We start from the raw sequence: 19,992 nt of genomic DNA, 5'->3' as shown, positions 1-19,992 counted from the left end.
CGTCTCTATACTCATCCTCCTACACTGTAGAAATACCTCGCATCTGGAATTCGTTACCTAATGATGTTAGGGACTGCCGGACTTTATCACAATTCAAAATTAAATTGGAAAATTTTGTCTTGTTTAATGCTTCTTAGGTATTGCTAGAAATGTTGACTTGTGTTTTAAAATCGCAAGTTTCTTGTTTATGTTAGTTAATTAGGATACAATTAATTGTACTTAATCACTCATTTAAAGTTTGTGTGACTGCAACCTGTGTATACTGTATTTTTGTGTGACTTAACTTTGTTTATAGTGTTTTTTTTTTTTTCATTTTTATTTCTGTTATTGTATTTGTATTTCTGATGGTGTGGAAGAGAAGGCCTGATGGCCTTAACTACACCAGAATAAATAAATAAATAAATAAAATAAAATAAAATAAAATAAATGATTCCCCCCCGTTGGATTTCGCTATCTAATATAGCCTACCAAATTAGTCACGATGCTGGTTGGCACCGGCCCCATACACTGGCCGAAATTTCAAGAAAAAAGCCTTCTCTATGGGGATTCGAACCAGCTCGCATTCTGTAACGCGAGTCCTAGGTATGCTTCCTTAGACAACTACGCTACGGCGCGGAAACTTGGTTATTATGGTGATTAGAGATCGACCATGGATACCCTGCTAAATGGACCGCTCTGTTCTGTCTTAAGATGAGGTGAAAGAGAGGTAATACCTGTACTCTGTCTACAGACGTAGGGTAAAGTTGCCTATTTCCGTGATACCCCTAATCCCGTGATACTTTTTAAAAATTGAATGTCAGTCAAAGCTTTTCCGTTCGACCATAGCGCCAGATATCTTTCTCGAAAGAGTACATCTTTCGCCTACTTTTGAGACATCGGTGAACTTCCTAGCAAAGACACCCAATCCCGTGACATTCAATGAAAAAAACGTATCACGGAATTAGGCAACTTCACCCTACTGGTTGTAAGTAAAGTACAGTCGGATGTAAAATGCAATTTGTTCTAAATAATTTCAGAGTTCCTGAGTAGCTCAGTCAGTAGAGCGCTGGTGCGTTCAACCAGATTTCCAGGGATCGATACCCGGCCCCGGAACAATTTTTCCCTTGAAATTATTCAAGTCTGCTTTATAGGAAGCTTTACCTGAAAAACTAGACTTGCATAATATATACGTTACTGTAGGTACATTAACAGTAAACCACAATTCCAAGTCACACAGTGTTTGTGTGCACTCGATGTGGGTCTCTGGCGTCTCGTCAGCCCACTTGAGTTGTGTGGATATAATTTAAGGAGAAAAATTGAAACGGTGTCGGGAGGAGTTCCTGGGTAGCTCAGTCGGTAGAGCGCTGGTGCGTCCAACCAGAGGTCCCGGTATCGATACCCGGCCCCGGAACAAATTTTCTCTTGAAATTATTCAAGTTTGCTTTACAGGGAGCTTTACCTGAAAAACTAGATTTGCATAATTTTTTCTAGTTGTGCACAAAATACAATTTTGCACAAAAAGTTTTTTCACATATTTACACCGTATACTCACAAGTTGTGAGGTTCTACAATATATTTGCATATACGTGTAAGGAGAAACGTAAAATAGCATCATCGCAAATTTTAAGCGCTTCACGTTAATTTATACTTGGGCATACATAGTTCCTTTTTAATTCATTGTGTTCAATTACAAAATACATCCTAATTCTATTGATAGATTAAATGAATATGTTTTAAATACAGGCCTAATAGCTGAATGTTTTATGTCTTCATCATGTACGACACAGCATTTTACAATTTTAGAAATATGTTCTCCCTCATTCCTTATAAAATAGCCATGTCTACACTGTGTGCAAGTGAGAGCGTAACTATCTTCTTCTTTTTCTAAAATCTGGTAATTCGGATTACAATAGAGGCCAGTCTTCTGTTTCGACCGCTATATTTTTGCAGGTGCTTGCAGTTTCTGTACTGAGTTTGTATATGAAGGTTGTGTGTTTAGTTTGATAAAGAAAAAAATCAGTTTTCTGTAGTCTGTGAAAAGTGTAAACGCCATTATGTCATATGAGAATTCGAGAGGTAAACTCGGTGAAACGTTTGGATTTAAATTGAACGATCATGGAAAAGTGCTTGACAGAAAAAAGTTTTTTCGTGTTTAGTGATGCAGGAAACATTGTTACGTGTAGAGCGGCACTTAATTCGGAGCATGTGAATGCACTCACATGTTTAAAATCATGGATGAAGCAGTATTAACTACGTGAGTCTTCATTCTTTTTGTTATTTACGTTTGTCTCAAAAATTCCCGGAGAAATTGACACAATAAATTATAAGCCTCATAATAAATATGTTAGTAAGTAATTAAAATAGTTGTTTTGTAATATAACGATACAACATATACAGATGTACAACATATCGATTAAATTTAAATAGTTGATCGATCGACAGCAATAGTAGTAATAATAATAATAATAATAATATAATTAACTAATTGTCTTACGGAAGAATATATTCGTATTGGATGACAGCGGATTCAGCTCAACTACTGCTGACTTAACAAAAGCGGAACTGTAATAAGTTTTCTCGCTGTTCTTTCAGAAGTCTAAAAAGCAATTTCTAATGCAGGCCTATACAACTTCTTCCTTTTGCAAAGGTTCTCTTTTAATCAGTCATAATACGAAATGTAAAGTGCCATCAGGTGAGGCAAATAGCAAAAGGAAACGATAAGGTAAATTATGAAATAGTTAATAAAGAAATTCAAAGAAAACAAGGAAAAATAAGTGCGAATGACATGGAAGGTTTCTACGAGAATTCGAAGAATATGACACCTAAGTGGTCTTGATAGCTGACAAAAAGTTGCTGAAAGGGCATTTTTCGATAAGAGCAAACACTTGCCTTATCAAGAGATTAGATAAACCACCGCCATCCAAAAGTCATCCAGCATGGCTGTAGCTTTGTTTCTGTGATGCGAAAAATCTGAAGTACTCTTCGTGTTTATGCACTAGTTTATCATCACTCATTAAATATTAATTTTCAGTCGTCTTTTCGTCTGCCTGTCCGTAAAAGAAAACTAAAGATATTATGTAAAAAAGTTCTGCTTCAGGATGATCTTACGCTACTAAGTGTCAGTTCTTTTGACGGGATAATATATAACTTCAATATTTTTTTCATATAAATTACATGGATAAATGCATGTACAACATAGGCCTACTGATACGTATATTATTGCCACACATTATGTAATAAATTGTTTTTATTATTATTTAAATTTTTATGATGTGCCATTTTCAATTGGTGAAATGAAAAATTAACATTACCGGTAAATATGCAGGGTGAACCGTAAGTAATATCATTAATTCTAAGGGGCTATTCTTTGAGATATTTGAAACAAAAAAGTTTAATATAATTTTGCTCGTTTTTGCTTCCTTTTCCAGAAAAAAAATTATTTTATATGAATCATTTCATAGCGTGTTTTGGCTAAGCAATTTTTATATATATTTTTTTTAATTATTTAACTAGCTAGTTAATGAGTACAAATTACATATTTAAACAAAAATGTTTCTAGCCACTACCGTAAGAGCCAGGCTCGTGTAGGGTGTGGTCTTAGTCAATAATACAACATAAAATTTACAAGGACAGTTTACTAAATACAGTAACTTAATTCAAACCAATAAATAACACATCAGAGCAAGAATAAAGAAGAAGGAGAAAAAGAGAGAAAAATACACATTTAATATAAGTCGACAATCCGACAGAAGCCAGTGATATTCAATAAAAACATGAATATAGTCGACAGAAATAAAAGGTAAAAAAATACATTTGTTAATATTATATACTGTATCATCGATAATTTTACAAATTTCTTTTTTAAAAGCTTCAATTTTAAAATATTTCAAATTTGGAAAATGATTTGTAATTTCATTATTAAGTCTTAGGCCGAAGCTAGCACCATGTTTAAGAGCTGCACTTGTATGACACTTTAGGCTCAATTAATGGGAAAGTAGACTTTTGTCTTCGAGTACGATATTCATGTCGATTAGATTTATGTTTTATTTGATTTCTGTGGTAGTAACTTAGTAGACTATATTTATAAATGTCTTCAATAGGCAATACATTAAAATCTGTATAATTAAATTTATTGGGTAATCTATATTTTTGGTCAGACAAATTTTTATTAATCTTCTGTGTAATAAAATTAATGGATTAAGTGCAGATACGTCAATTTAACAGAACAGTGTATTCTAATAATAAATTATTGAAAGAATGTTGGTTTTGTCCTTTAAATGTGCAGAAATTTGACCTGAAAAAATGTAACACTGAAAAATACCTTTGCAGAACGAAAAGTTACATTTGTTCGCATCACATTTCTACCCATTTAAAGGACAAAACAATAATTATTATCACTTATTATCATAATACACTGTTCTCTTAAATTGACCGAGCATATTGGGAATTAAATCAATGACTTTCCCAAAATACGCAATAAAATATTTCATATAAAATAATTTTTACCTCGAAACGGAAGCAAAAACGAGCAATATTGTATGAAACTTTTTTGTTTAAAATATCTCACACAATAATCTCCTGAAATGAATTACATTACTTACGGTTCATATTGTATATACATGGTGTTTCAAATAGGCTAGACACGGTAAAATTTCAGGGTTGGATTCCACACATGTAGACGATAAAAACGTTTTATAAACATGGGTTCGGAAATTAATAATTATTGAGATATCAGACATTGAAGGATGTTAGTGCTGCAAATTACTGGTACAAAATTAACTTAGTACAAGACATGTTGCTAGTCATAGCTGATGAAAATCAGAGCTGAACGGAATCTGTTAGTACTCGTAGATGAATTATAGCAGTTTAAACACTAAATAGGTAGGCATGAGCTCACCATTATTGTACTGTGGACAAGGTCATGCTTATGTTATAATTATGTGGGTGAGTAAATTTTTTTAAATGAGTCTTAACTACATACTGTACAATTTCTGAGCTGCTGCTAAGTTTTACATTGGCTGCTCATTGTCCTGTGTGGGGTTGTCAAACAATACGTAGGCCTATGTACAACACCAGGAATTTTTTTATTAAGTTCAATGAGACGACTAGCAGAAGCCTGCAGTATGACAGAATGTAATTCGAACACCTCTTTAAGGTAATGAACTGGAGCTAGTAACGTACTAATATTAAATACTTGATTTTTATCCTCTACATGCTTGGAATTCAATCCTAAAATTTTGCCGTGTATTTTTAAACATTCTGTATATACAGAGTGAAGATGGCATAACCTATCAGATTGAAAAGGACACTTAAATGAACAGAAAACCTACGTTTTGTGATTAAATGCATTAATTAGAAAATTGTTTGAAGTTTCAGCAGTCCGGCAACATCACCGCTAATACACAATTCTCGTAATACAGATGTAAGAGGTCAACGAACTCGGTTTGTCTCGCTAGGTGAGCTATTCTCTGGCACGACGTTGCAATCTGCTCGCATCGTGCAGTGGCTTGAAGTTAGTGATTTTTTTTAATTAAATGTAAACGAAAACCATCCACGCTATTGAAATACGTCAGAGGGATAAATTTAATCTTTATTAGATTTCCTATAGACATGGATAAAAGACACGATCTTATCTTCTAATTTACTTTTTACTCAATCTGAGGATTCAAGATAGCTGCAGGTCTACGTAGTGCATAGGTAAAGGTGGACGCTCACTGGCACGAACCGACCGGAACGGAACGAACCGGAAATATTCTGCGAGAGACGTATGCATGTATTTTAAACGGCAAACGCTCACTTGTCCGAACGGAAGCAACCGGATGCCGGTCCTGACGGACAGGGTTCTCGCGACACGACCCTAGCGGAATTTCCGATGACGATCGTCAGCATTCGTATGTCTTCGCTGGTCTTCGGAGAAAAGTGTGTTGTCTGTTCTCAGTACTTTCCCACTCAACATGTGCTGGTGGGTTGTCCAGACAGATTATTCTTAAAATGGGTGATGAAAAGTTAATTTTAACAGTGCTAATCGCGCTTCTGTGCTGATTGGCCTTCGAAATGTGATGTTTCCCTTCATTATTTCAGATGCTAATAACAGATGAAGTTTTAAACATTTTTCTTCGCTCATACGAAAGTACTAAAAAAACCATTACTCGATCTTTACACAAATGTGGGCAAAGATGGTTAAATTAATCAAAACACTTTTTTATATTGTTATGACCAGAGCCCGGATTGTATGTAATTACATATTCCGTTCCTACATATGTAGCTATAAGGAAAGCTAAAAATCCGCGAATCGTATTAAATTTAAATTTAAATATACAGAATAAAGAATATAATTACAAACAAACAAGACAAATAGAAATAAAATAATACAATCAATATAAAAAAGGAGATACAGTAGTATTAACAAAATTTGAGACCGAATGAGCAGCGCTCGTGTTCGGTCGCAGTTCAGATATAATATTAATAGGCCTATAAAAGAATATAAAATAAAATAAAATAGGAAATAGAATTAAAATTACAGTTACAGAAATTATATAAAACAATATTAATATAAGAGAAATATAGAAAAAAAATAAAAATAAATAAGTAAAATAAAATAGGAACTAAAATTTAAATTACAGCGACAATGGAATTATATAATATAATATTAACACTAGAGAAGAATAATATCGCACGTGAAAAGTAGGACAATATATATATATATATATATATATATATATATATATATATATATTTCAAAATTATAGAATACAAATATAATATAGGTTGATTAATTCATACACATAGGCTATAAATTTATTTAATCAATTTGAAGATATTAACACGTTTCTAATTTTCTTGTTATATGTTAGTGGATTACATTTTAGAAGTTCTGGGTGTAATTTAGTTAAAGCATTGTACAACCGAGGGCCAAAATTAATGCTATGCTTTAGACCAGCAGATGTGAGACATTTAGTTTCTATTAATGTTGAATTAATATTTCGTCTTGTGTCATAATTATGTGTCTGTAATACAAACTTATTACGATTTTTATGATAAAATTTTAACAGCGTATACTTATAAATTTGTTCAATATTAAATACATTAAATTCAGAATAAATTAATTTTGTTGGATAATCGAAACGTTTCTTCAAACAAATTTTAATTATTCGTTTTTGTAGTAAATTTAACGAACTAAGATTAATGTTTGTACTTCCACCCCAAACAATTATTGAATGGTAGACTGAATAATGGCCAAATAAACATTTCGTAGAACTCTAATGGGTAAGTAGCATCGAAGATTAACGAAAGGGATCATTATTCCGAAGTTTTAAATGTTTTTACATATTTTGGTGCATAACAAATATTTTGGCATATATTATATATTTTTAAATATTTTGAAGGATATTGTATATATTGAAAGAATATATACATTTTTTCACTAATTTTCTCTCTACGTAATGCTTAAGTTATTTTTTAAAATTGTTTATAAAGCTTAGCCCTTCGTCTCTAGTGCATAAATATAATTTGATAATTGAAAATAATAACGTATTCTGTCAAAAAATGGACATCTCTTTGCAATGCTAATGGTTTGTAGGCTATATTCCTTGAGAAGTAACGGTAAAGTAGGTACAAATACCAATTCGAATGGTAGTAGTGAAAGACAGAATGAAAATTACCCTGTGGGTATGACCGTTTCGCACAAACACCCCCAATCAGTTGCTCTAAAGAAAACAATAGTTTTTTCTGTTTTTTTTTTAAGAAACTTATTTTGACATCAGGTAATACAAGTAGCAAGACTACTGCCATTCGCATCAAGTTAAAAGACTGGATTTCAATTGACGATTCCTTTACTAAAATGGTAAAATCGTGCAGTCCTAAGTGTGTGACAAACGCATTGGGTGCTCCATGAAGTCACAATTAGAATAGCATTTAAAAATTGGACTTCATGTGAGAAATAAAAAACGTGCTCGTCGAAAAGAAAAAGTTCTTCTTACACAAGTGGTGCTGAAACATTCGTCTTCTACAAGTGAATTTAATAAAAATTTGTGCATGGCAATGGTTGCTGCAAACATATACAGTGGTATAAACTTGGAGTTCCAAAGTTCCAAGCATTCCTACGCAAATACTGCAACTTCAATATTTCGCATGAATCAACACTCCGGAAAAAATATTTGAACTCCTGCTACACTGACACAATGGAAACGATTAGAGATGGACTTGATGATTCCTACGTATGGGTTGCCGTTGACGAGACGATCAATAACCGCAGAAAATATGTAAAATATTTAATTATTAATTGCGCCTCCAAACAATGAGGTTCAACCACATGTGCATCTGTAATGTTTTATTAGTGTGCAAAAATACATCTAATAAAGCTTAGATTTTAAATTACCAAAGTTTTTTTTATTTATTACATATTTATCTACATACTTCGTCATTTTTAGCTTCATATTTATGTAGTCTACATAGTTCTCATTTTCACATTACATAAAATCCGGGCTCTAGTTATGGACCCATATTTTCTTTTTTCTTTTCTTTTTTTCTTCCTCATCAGCTAAAGACTTAGTAAAATAAAATAATCTTCGGAACTACTATCCCACTCCATGTTTAAACCAGACTGCCTGTCGACTGTACCGGAATATTCCGAGCAGTGAGCGTCAGAGCTTCCGCGGAAGACGGACGGCTGTAGATTTCCGTTCAGGTCGGTTCGTGCCAGTGAGCGTCAACCTTTAAGACGTCATCGGCGGCAATGGCGAAACGAGTTTCAAACAATGCCGCCGACACATCTAATAAATCCACCAGCTAGGTGAACACGTCTGTTATGATTAATATTTATGACATCCGTAAATTACAATTATTAATGTCCTCTCGGAAAGATCAGGTCGGTCGGAGTTAAAAACTGTAACGAAATGTGTTCGGTAACATTCGGGAAATGGCGAGGTAAGTAAATTGTGGATCAACAGCTCACGAATGGAATGTGGATGTGGATGTGGTGGCTCTGCTACATTGATAACACGTTTCCTATCATGGGCATCCTTTATTCGAATTCATGAATGAGCACATAGCTATACGCTTTACAACGTGTAGATTTAAACATCCCTGTCATTGGCTTTAATAAGTGTTTCTGGTTTCACTATCAGATTTATAAGGACAGTACGCGAATTCTGGGATAGCGAAATAAGCTGACCTCAGTATTTCCGCACGGAACAACTCCCCGCACAAAGTTCAGAGAAAGGCTGAAGGTCAATGTGCTTGAATCAACATCTTGAATTTGTACTACTGACACAGTATTCTGTTTTGACTCTCTCGTTACGAAGCATTAAGAAAATTTTCTGTACTCCTCAAGTTGCTTTATAGATTTTGACGAAAAGCACATAAATTGAGTAAACAGTGATTTTCGTGTGTGGATTTTATTATTAGCATGCTTTCATATCGTTGCAACCAAATACAGCTAACAGAGGTTGAGACTCTGGCATTGCTCAAAGGTTAAACGTAAAGCTTAATTTTTTGGTCCTACAGAATTATCTGTAGGTATCGATCCCGGGACCTCTGGTTGAACGTACCAGCGCTCTACCAAAAGAGCTACCTGGGAACTCCACCCGACATCGTCTCAACTTTTCCCTTTATATCCACACAACTCGCGTGGGCTGACGAAACGCCAGAGACCCCACACAATCTCTGTGTGACTTGGAATTGTGGTTTTCTGTTAACGTACACAGTGACGTATATATTATGCAAATCTAGTCTTTCAGGAAAAGCTCCCTGTAAAGCAGATTTGAATAATTTCAAGGGAAAATTTGTTCCGGGGCTGGCGTTTCGTCAGCCCACGCGAGTTGTGTGGATATAAAGGGAAAAGTTGAGACGGTGTCGGGTGGAGTTCCCGGGTAGCTCAGTTGGTAGAGCGCTGGTACGTTCAACCAGAGGTCTCGGGATCGATACCCGACCCCGGAACAATGTTTCCCTTGAAATTATTCAAATCTGCTTTACAGGGAGCTTTACCTGAAAGACTAGATTTGCATATCTGTAGGTTATCTATAGGTTTGGAAGTAAATCCCGAAAAGAAAAAGTGTATGATTATGTCTCGTGTCCAGAATATTGTACGAAATGGAAACATAACAATTGGAGATTTATCCATCGAAGAGGTGGAAAAATTCAAATATCTTGGAGCAACAGTAACAAATATAAATGACACTCGGAACGAAATTAAATGCAGAATAAATATGGGAAATGCCTGTTATCATTCGGTTGAGAAGCTTTTGTCATCTAGTCCTCTGTCAAAAATCTGAAAGTTAGAATTTATAAAACAGTTATATTACCGGTTGTTCTGTATGGTTGTGAAACTTGGGCTCTCACTTTGAGAGAGGAACAGAGATTAAGGGTGTTTGAGAATAAGGTTCTTTGGAAAATATTTAAGGCTAAAAGGGATGAAGTTAAAGGAGAATGGAGAAAGTTACACAACGCAGAACTGCACGCATTGTATTCTTCACCTGACATAATTAGTAATATTAAATCCTGACGTTTGAGATGGGCAGGGCATGTAGAACGTATGGGCGAATCCAGAAATGCATATAGAGTGTTACTTGGGGAAAAAGACCTTTGGGGAGGCCGAGACGTAGTTGAGAGGATAATATTAAAATGGATTTGAGGGAAGTAGGATATGATGATAGAGATTGGATTAATCTTGCACAGGATAGGGACCGATAGCGGGCTTTTGTGAGGGCGGCAATAAGCCTGCGGGTTCCTTAAAAGCCATTACGTGAGTAAGTAACAGAATTATCTGTTATGGTTACCATTGGTTATTAATGGAGAACAGATCATTAAGGGAAAATACCAAAGGAGAAGGATTCGATCTGGTGCTGTAGATTGAGCCTCGGAATATATCAGTGGTTAGAGCACCCAGTGCGTAGATCACCGGCGCCGGAGCGAATTTTTCTCCATAATTAAAGGTTAAAGATGCCATCTCGTGTCCCGAGTCTGCACTCGAATGTGGGTTCGAATACTGCTTGACTGACTATCTGGTTGGATTTTTTTGACGAAGTTTACCCCAATTGTAAGGCGAATGTCAGAAAATTCCATGGCGAACCCTAAGACTCATCTCGCCAAAGATCATCTCGCTATCACTATCTCCACAGACATTCAGTTGACACAGCATCTTTAAATAAACATAGCAGTCATAGATTGTGCTAAAGTGGCATGATAAAACTGGCTCAAAGTTTAAATTGTAATCAACAATCCACGCAAACTTTGCTTAAGAGCGATTACCTTACAACACTGATAGCATTAGCATGATCTCGTATCCTAGGAAAGACACATGAATTTTATTAACATAAAGTATACAGGCTTAATAGGTCTATAGGCCCTATACTAGTTCCCAGTTCTTGAACCGAGGAAACAGGAAATGGTATTATAAATGAGAGGAGCCGCGTCTGTGGCTCAACGCTAGTGCTCGTCTTCCTTCCGGACTGCTCAGGTTCGATCCACGGCCAGGTCGTGATGGAATTTGTGGTGAATAAAGACGTTACAAAGGGTTTTTTTCGGGGTACTCCCATTTTCCTCCTTCATTCCACCAACACATTTCATCTATCCATTGCAGGCTGTTGAACAGCTTTTAGTTTTTCTATTATAAAATTTTTACAATCATTACTGTTCAATTATGTCCAAATCTTTCATAATGCTCGTACTTTAATAGGTCTATTGGTGACAGTTCCAAGGCGTCGAAAAATTGGGTTTTTAGTCACTATGTACCAAGGGAGTCGCGACAACAGAATCCCTCCGCTTTAATCGTCTCAAAACTAAAACACATACTGTATAACAAACCTGACTCGAAGGTTGAATTGTATCTAATTTTCATATAAAAAAAAACTTAATGAAGATTTTATCATATTTATTTCGTTATTAGCATGATTCTATATTCTGCTATCCACACGCAATTCACAAATTAATAATAAGCGCACATAAAATAAATGCTATAACTATTTTTCTACATCAGTTTATCACAAGCGCATACAGTTGACTCATACAATGCTGACACAACATAATACCACAGTCTAGTATATACAGTCACGAAGCTTAATGTGTAATAAATATGCATCCATAGATAGTTGCTAACCACTAGGATCGCTACTATCGCCTCATTACAGACAATGCGAGATAATACCTGCACAGTCTATTGTTCCCAGCAACCTCACAACTCAAGCTTCGTAGCTTTATATACTAGACTGTGATCATACCTAGTGTATAGTAACTGATTATAAGACTCAAATGCATTCATAATTCATACAAAATAAACTTATTATAGATTTAATTATGAGAGTCAAACAAGAGCATTGAAGTTTAATATTATCTCTTCTTCTCCTTCTTTACATTATTATTTGATCTCCTCCTTTTCTACAGACTAACAATGTAAGAGGTGTAGGGGAGGGTACAGCAACACTAGATTCTCTGCTGCAGGGCCCCTGCAGAGACGTCACAGGAGAAGTATAAGACAAAGGACAAACATTCAGACCAGTAGAATGAAAATAAGCCTCCGTCAACGCCGGAAATCCAACCACGGACCGCTTGGTTAAGAAGTAAACGCGCATGCAATTCACTGAACCATAGCGGGGGATGAAGTCTATTACTGCAATTAAGAATATGTACAAAAATGTCCAGTACAGTTTATCAAATACGTACTTTATATAACATAATAACAATTATTCCTATAGGCTGTAATGACATTCTAGTATAAGTTTCATAAACTAAACGAAGTGAAAAATTATGCCACAAAATTCGAGCTTATAAGTACGAAACATAAGAAAATCGATTATATTTTAACACTGGATTGCATATTTATAAAAAGAAAGTCTGCTAACATCATTATTTTTCATGAATCAAATGTTTCAGAATGTGCTCTGATGACGAGTGAAGACTTTACTTCTGCATGTGAACCGTAACACGATTATGTGTAAACAGATACTTGAGAGGGGAAAACCTTCTTCATATGAATTTCAGCGAATAGTGAATTACTGATATCGTTCAATGTAATTTATACATTGCCTGAAAGATAAACGATCTTGAAGCAGTGAATGGCATTGGTAACCTATTTTCTCTTTAAAAAAATAAAAAAATGAATAGCTATTGACTCAGAGAACGGATATGAGTTTTATTTTATAGTCCAAATTCCTCACTGTAAAACAGTATTGTCGTCGCAACAATCAAATTTAAATCTTTATCTCCTTGACTGCTTCTCCTCAAATTACAAATTATTTTCCGATCTTAATCATATTACCACTTAGTCATTGTTCAATGATTGCTGCACTTAAATGCGTCTTCAAATAAAAAATTAAGCAATATACCCCGTGATTTGCCCGGAAAGGCCCGGAGTCCTTATCGAGAAGCTGTCACCTAACGGATTGAAGAGCAGCTGGGCCCTCTATCATTTGTAATAAGTGAGTTGGACGGTTCACTGAAAGAGTGAGACAATCAACGACCAGAATAGGAAACAGTTTTTACTAGAATTCTGACAAATACCACATGTCCATCTTTGAGGTAAGGTGTTTCAGATTTAAAATATTTGCGAGAAATCGCACAAAATTATAATAACTACATACTGTATGTACACATATCGATTTGTTACGCTCATCTTTGCTAAATTAACTGTATAAACGTATGTATGTATGTATGTATGCATGCATGTACGTATGTATGTATATGTATGTATGTATGTATTTTTTATATCAGCATGCTCCATTACATTGGAGTAATACTACATGCTTTACATAAAATATTACAATAATTAGTTACATAATTTGACATGACAACAAGATATTTACAAGTTTGATTGAGATCTTGAAATTCTTATAGATACAAGTGTTGCCTAATTGTACTTCTTCTATTGTATGTATGTATGTATGCATGTAATGTATGTATGTATGTATGCATGCATGTAATGCCTGTATCTATGTATGTATGCATGCATGTAATGCCTGTATGTATGTATGTATGTATGTATGTATGGATGGATGGATGCATGAAATGCGTGTGTATATGTATGTATGTATGTATGGTATGTATGTATGCATGTAATGCTTGAATGTATGTATGTATGCATGCATGTAATGCTTGTATGTATGCATGTATGTATGTATGCATGCATGTAATGCTTGTATGCATGGGATGGATGGATAGATGGATGGATGGATGGATGGATGCATGAAATGCGTGTGTATATGTATGTATGTATGGTAAGTATGTATGCATGTAATGCTTGAATGTATGTATGTATGCATGCATGTAATGCTTGTATGTATGCATGTATGTATGTATGCATGCATGTAATGCTTGTATGCATGGGATGGATGGATGGATGGATGGATGGATGGATGGATGGATGGATGGATGGATGGATGGATGGATGGATGCATGAAATGCGTGTGTGTGTATGTATGTATGTATGCATGTAATGCTTGTATGTATGTATGCATGCATGTAATGCTTGTATGTATGCATGTATGTATGTATGCATGCATGTAATGCTTGTATGTATGCATGTATGTATGTATGCATGCATGTAATGCTTGTATGTATGCATGTATGTATGTATGCATGCATGTAATGCATGTATGTATGTATGCATGCATGTAATGCTTGTATGCATGGGATGGATGGATAGATGGTTGGATGGATGGATGGATGGATGGATGGATGGATGGATGGATGGATGGATGGATGGATGGATGCATGAAATGCGTGTGTGTGTATGTATGTATGCATGTAATTCTTGTATGTATGTATGTATGCATGCATGCATGTAATGCTTGTATGTATGTATATATGTATGTACGGATGGATGGATGGATGTATCCATGTGCGTATGTATGTATGTAACCTACTAAAAAAAAAGGTATGTATGTAAGTTATATATATGAATGTAAGTATTGTATGTATGTACGTATATATATGTATATAAGTTATATATGTAGGTATGTATGTATGTGTTTGCGTTTATGAAGATGCGGAATCAGATGCTCTAGAAAACATTGGAAAGATCAATTTTTTAATCCGTATAGAGACGAACCAGGCCTAAAGGCCTAAATCGTACCGGAAGAGCTTTGGAATCCTTTTCGACCTATTGTCTGTTTTTGTTCTTGTTCCTTTCTCGAGATTTTTCCCAACTACAAACTGAACGTCAGATAATCTTACCGCGAATCCTCGGACTCATCGCGCCACAATACCGCCAAGTTATCGTCAATTTCACAGTCAGTAGGTAATAGCGCAGTGGTATAGCTTCACAGGTTGCTCCATGCGGTGTTACATTACGCAACTGATATTAATTACCATCGTAATAAACAGCACTGTCTTAGTTCCCTAACATTACCATTTGAATTATTGCATTCCACTTGCAACGAAGCAAGACAGTAAATGTCATTTCGATGTCCGTAGCTACTGTCGTCACGTAATGTCGAGAAGGAAGGAAAAACATTAAAAAATGATGAGAAGTAAACGTACTGTTATATTTTCATAATTTTGTGGAAATATTTACTCTAATCTGTTCTACTGTAAGATTTAACAACTTCCCACGTAAGAATGTCTAAAAGTAAACGTTAATATGACGGTTCATTAACTGTGCTATCGCCAAATTGCAATACTTTATAGGCCTACTTAGACTCCTACATATTGCACAAAATCATGACAGATTGATTAAGGAGTAAGGTGAACATTGTCCCCAGATTTTCGGGGACTCTCCCGGAATCAAACTTCATATTCCGGCCTACGTTTTGTCTCAGACTATTTATTTATTTATTTATTTATTTATTTATTTATTTATTTATTTATTTATTTATTTATTTATTTATTTATTTATTTATTTATTTATTTATTTATTTATTTATTTTTATGTCGTCTGATTTAAAATCTGTAAACCGAATGAAATGCCGTCCATCTCAAGTTGATATTGTTATTTCGCTTCATCAACAAAATTTTGTTCCTGCGACTCAGTGACATCAGTGAAGGAAAATGTAACTAGAATGGCACGGGAAACTGAAGAGCTCGGAGAACACCTGTCCCATAATCATTTCATCTCACAATGTTTGTGCACGAAATACGCTTCCAAACCGTTGAGTTAGTTTTCGACTGCAATTTTCAGTTCGAATTTTATCACAAACACACACACACACACACATACTCGTACACACAATGATAGAAATACACACAAGATAGCGGGTTACCTGCTCGACAGGCGACAATGATCGAGAGAAGCAACAGGAGAAGTGCTTGCTTGCGAACGGCCATCGTGATAACTGTGAGATAAGACATCGGGCGAGGTTTTATAATGATACAGACATAACACGTGACCTTCGATATTGAGCAAAACTGCTTCCCTCTGACGTGAATACTGTACATGCACCGTGTTTCTATAAGCTACAACGTACAGTTAATGACTACTTGTGTAGTCAACTGTCCGAAGACGGGTCTGAAACTCACAAGTGATACCAACATGGCACCACTTATGAGGCAACTATGCCAGGAGATAATGGGGTAGGGTGGCCAGTTACTTCCCCCCTCCATTGAATACATCGCCGATTAGCTACATACTAGACTACACTAATCAGACTTTAGATACATATAAACAATAATTTAATTTTAATTTTAGTAGCTTATTTTACGACGCTTTATCAGCAGCTTAGCTTATTTAGCATCGGAATGAGATGAAGGTGATAATGCCAGTGAAATGAGTCCGGGGTCCAGCACCGAAAGTTACCCAGCATTTGCTCATATTGGGTTGAGGGAAAACCCCGGAAAAAACCTCAACCAGGTAACTAGCCCCGACCGGGAATCGAACCCGGGCCATCTGGTTTTGCGGCCAGACGCGCTAACCATTACTCCACAGGTGTAGACAATTGTTCTTCCTCTGACACATATCGTCAAGTGAGATGTACTACCTCATAATAGATGTAGGCCCTACATATCAGCCAGAACCTCAAACTGTGTTCATTGTTAATTAATTATTTATTTATTTATTTATTTATTTATTTATTTATTTATTTATTTATTTATTTATTTATTTATTTATTTATTTATTTATTTATTTATTTATTTATTTATTTATTTATTTATTTAATGTGGTAGAGATAAGGTCAGTAGGCCTTCTATTCCCCTCTACCAGAGGATTACAACTACAATATCTAGAATGCAATTGAAATTCAAATTACAATTAAATTTACAATTACAATAAAATCAAAGTACTAAAACATTACCTGATTAATAAAGACTGGACAGTTTACTGTAGAATTTAAGAACGAAGAAAGAATTAGTTAGGCCTACTGAAGTACAAATTAAACTTAGAATGATTTTCCAAGGTATGAAATTACTGGAGATTGAGTATTTTATGCTACAGAGAACTCTTTACAAACATAACAGAACAAGTACCGGCACTACATTATATTATTAACTTGAGTCAAGATTCCCAATGAGAGGAACGGTTGCTTTCTGTTCAAACTGGCGAACGTGTCAATGCATAGTATGTGGACACTCTGTTATAGTGAAAGATTTAACTTTGAGCCACATTACAACACAAGGCATGCTCAAACATATAATAATAATGTTGGAGATGATCCTATGCAACTAATAGAAAATTTAAAGCAATCCGTCGTCAATGAGGTAAGTTGTTTTAGGAAAGTAAAATATTGTTTCAGACATTTCCCTACTTATTGCAAAACAGAGAAAATAAAATATATAAGGAAATACTAACTTACAAATGGCTGTTATAGAACCCGTAGGTTCATTGCCGCTCTCACATAAGCCCGCCATCGGTCCCTATCCTGAGCAAGATTAATCCAGTCTCTACCATCATATCCCACCTCCCTCAAATCCATTTTAATATTATCCTCCCATCTAAGTCTCGGCCTCTCCAAAGGTCTTTTTCTCTCAGGTCTTCCATCCAACACTCTACATGCAAACAATGCCGAATCCCTCTTAATAATGCAAGGTTTTTCTCAATATTTTTTACCTTTTTACAAATGGGCAAAAAGCCTAAAAGTAAGTAAAATCAGATTATCTGTCTCTCTGTATACAATAAAAATAAGTATTACTTCTTATCATAACCTACTAAATGTCAGCTTCAAAATGAGCTCCCGTTCAATGTTCTGCAGTAAATGGTTCCAGAGCGCTGAAAGAGGCTTGTTTTTATAAAATACGCTAAATTTGTCGCTCAATAGTACGAAAACCGTTTGACTTTCAATAGGATATTTTTGAAAATGCACTCTCCTCAGCACCTTGTATAAATAGGGAAAAAATTAGAGTATTAAAAAAATGCGAGGTTTTTTACTGATCGATTTCATATGGAATAGCCCATATGCATTTCTGGATTCACCCATACGTGCTACATCTCAAACGTCTGGATTTAATGTTCCTAATAATTATGTTAAGTGCATGCAATTTTGCGTTGTGTAACGTTCTCCATTCACCTGTAACTCCATCTCTTTTAGCCCCAAATGTTTTTCTAAGCACCTTATTCTCAAACACCCTTAACCTTAACCGATAATATAACTGTTTTATTAATTCTAACTTTCAGCTTTTTTTTAGAGCAGACTGGATGATAGAAGTTTCTGAACTGAATAATAATCTAACAGGCTCCCATTCCGAGGCTTATGTTGAGGTTTCATAAAAAGTTTTTTTTTTTTTTTACGGTGTTGCGTTGTTAGCCCTTCGCCCAACATCCAAGCTGGAGGACCGCGACTGCTTATTTAATACCTATAATATTCGCAGCTATCCTCCATATCTGGAGGCATTTCTTCCATCCGCAACCTGAGGATAAGGAAATACATAAAGCAAAATCGTAATAGCATTTCGTTGTGTAGATAATGTAAATATATTAAAAAAAACAGTCAAATTTGAAAAGACAAATTGAAATGAAGTAATTAAATATAACTGTCAAAAACATAAAAGAAAATTCATAAAGCAAAACATATTGTTTTTGTTAGATAATGTAAATATATTATAAATGCAACTCTAATTTTAAAAGACATAATATTGAAATAAAGTGATAAAGTATTCTTGTCAATCCCACTAGGACAGTGGTTCTTAATCTTTGTTGAGTCACGGACCCCTTTGAAAATGTGGTGAAAGCTATGGAGTCCTCTCTATAAAAATGTAAAAAAAAAGTGAGTTAGATACGCTTCTGCTTTTTACATTGAAATAGTATAGTGATTATACATGTTAATTTTGATGTGACTTTCACGGACCCCCTGGAGCTCATCCTAGGACCTCCAAGGAGTCCATGGACTCCAGGTTAAGAACCTCTACATTAGGAGATTAGCGATTGAGTAGCCGCCACTGATCTCCTCTTGCCTCACGTTAAGAGCAACGCCTGACCGGTACTTGCACACACAGCCCGATTCATGCCCGCCTGATCGCTTATGCTTTAAGCCTTTAAATAAATTCGTAGAATTGTACAAATAATAATAAATTTTATTCTCTCTTCAATTTTGTAAAATATTTTGTGTAATAAAACTGAACTGCGCCCGAGCACGAACTTCTGCTCTTTCGGGCTGCAATGCCTAATATAGCTGAAATTTAATGTATTATACTAATACAACAATACAAATGGCTTTTAAGGAACCCGCAGGTTCATTGCCGCCCTCACATAAGCCCGCCATCGGTCCCTATCCTGTGCAAAATTAATCCACTCTCTATCATCATATCCCACCTCCCTCAAATCCATTTTAATATTATCCTCCCATCTACGTCTCGGCCTCCCCAAAGGTCTTTTCCCCTCTGGTCTCCCAACTAACACTCTATATGCATTTCTGGATTCGCCTATACGTGCTACATGCCCTGCCCATCTCAAACGTCTGGATTTAATGTTCCTAATTATGTCAGGTGAAGAATACAATACGTGCAGTTCTGCGTTGTGTAACTTTATCCATTCGCCTGTAACTTCATCCCTCATAGCATCAAATATTTTCCTAAGAACCTTATTCTCAAACACCCTTAACCTCTGTTCCTCTCTCAAAGTGAGAGTCCAAGTTTCACAACCACACAGAACAACCG

At 35.3% G+C, this 19,992-nt stretch overlaps 2 protein-coding genes across 3 annotated transcripts in view; one reads left to right on the top strand and one right to left on the bottom strand.

Moving 5' to 3' along the window:
• Positions 1-16,328, bottom strand: part of LOC138704731 (hemicentin-1-like) — a 148,727-nt gene extending 132,399 nt beyond the window's left edge. Inside the window, exon 1 of one of the 2 annotated variants that reach the window (XM_069832910.1) lies at positions 16,170-16,328. In XM_069832910.1, the coding sequence (XP_069689011.1) occupies positions 16,170-16,257 (88 nt within the window). In that variant the 5' untranslated portion in view covers positions 16,258-16,328. The remainder of the gene's footprint in view (positions 1-16,169) is intronic. The other variant, XM_069832903.1, reaches the window with a different exon arrangement.
• The window catches only part of LOC138704745 (mini-chromosome maintenance complex-binding protein), a 31,986-nt gene continuing 25,351 nt past the window's right edge, over positions 13,358-19,992 (top strand). The window contains exon 1 of the mRNA XM_069832930.1: positions 13,358-13,491. The gene's annotated coding sequence lies outside the window, so the exon portion shown is untranslated. The remainder of the gene's footprint in view (positions 13,492-19,992) is intronic.

This window comes from Periplaneta americana, chromosome 1 (genome assembly GCF_040183065.1).
Source record: "Periplaneta americana isolate PAMFEO1 chromosome 1, P.americana_PAMFEO1_priV1, whole genome shotgun sequence".
NCBI classification, from domain to species: domain Eukaryota; kingdom Metazoa; phylum Arthropoda; class Insecta; order Blattodea; family Blattidae; genus Periplaneta; species Periplaneta americana.
Note: the sequence above shows the minus strand (reverse complement) of the source record. Positions and strands in the feature narration are given on the sequence as shown.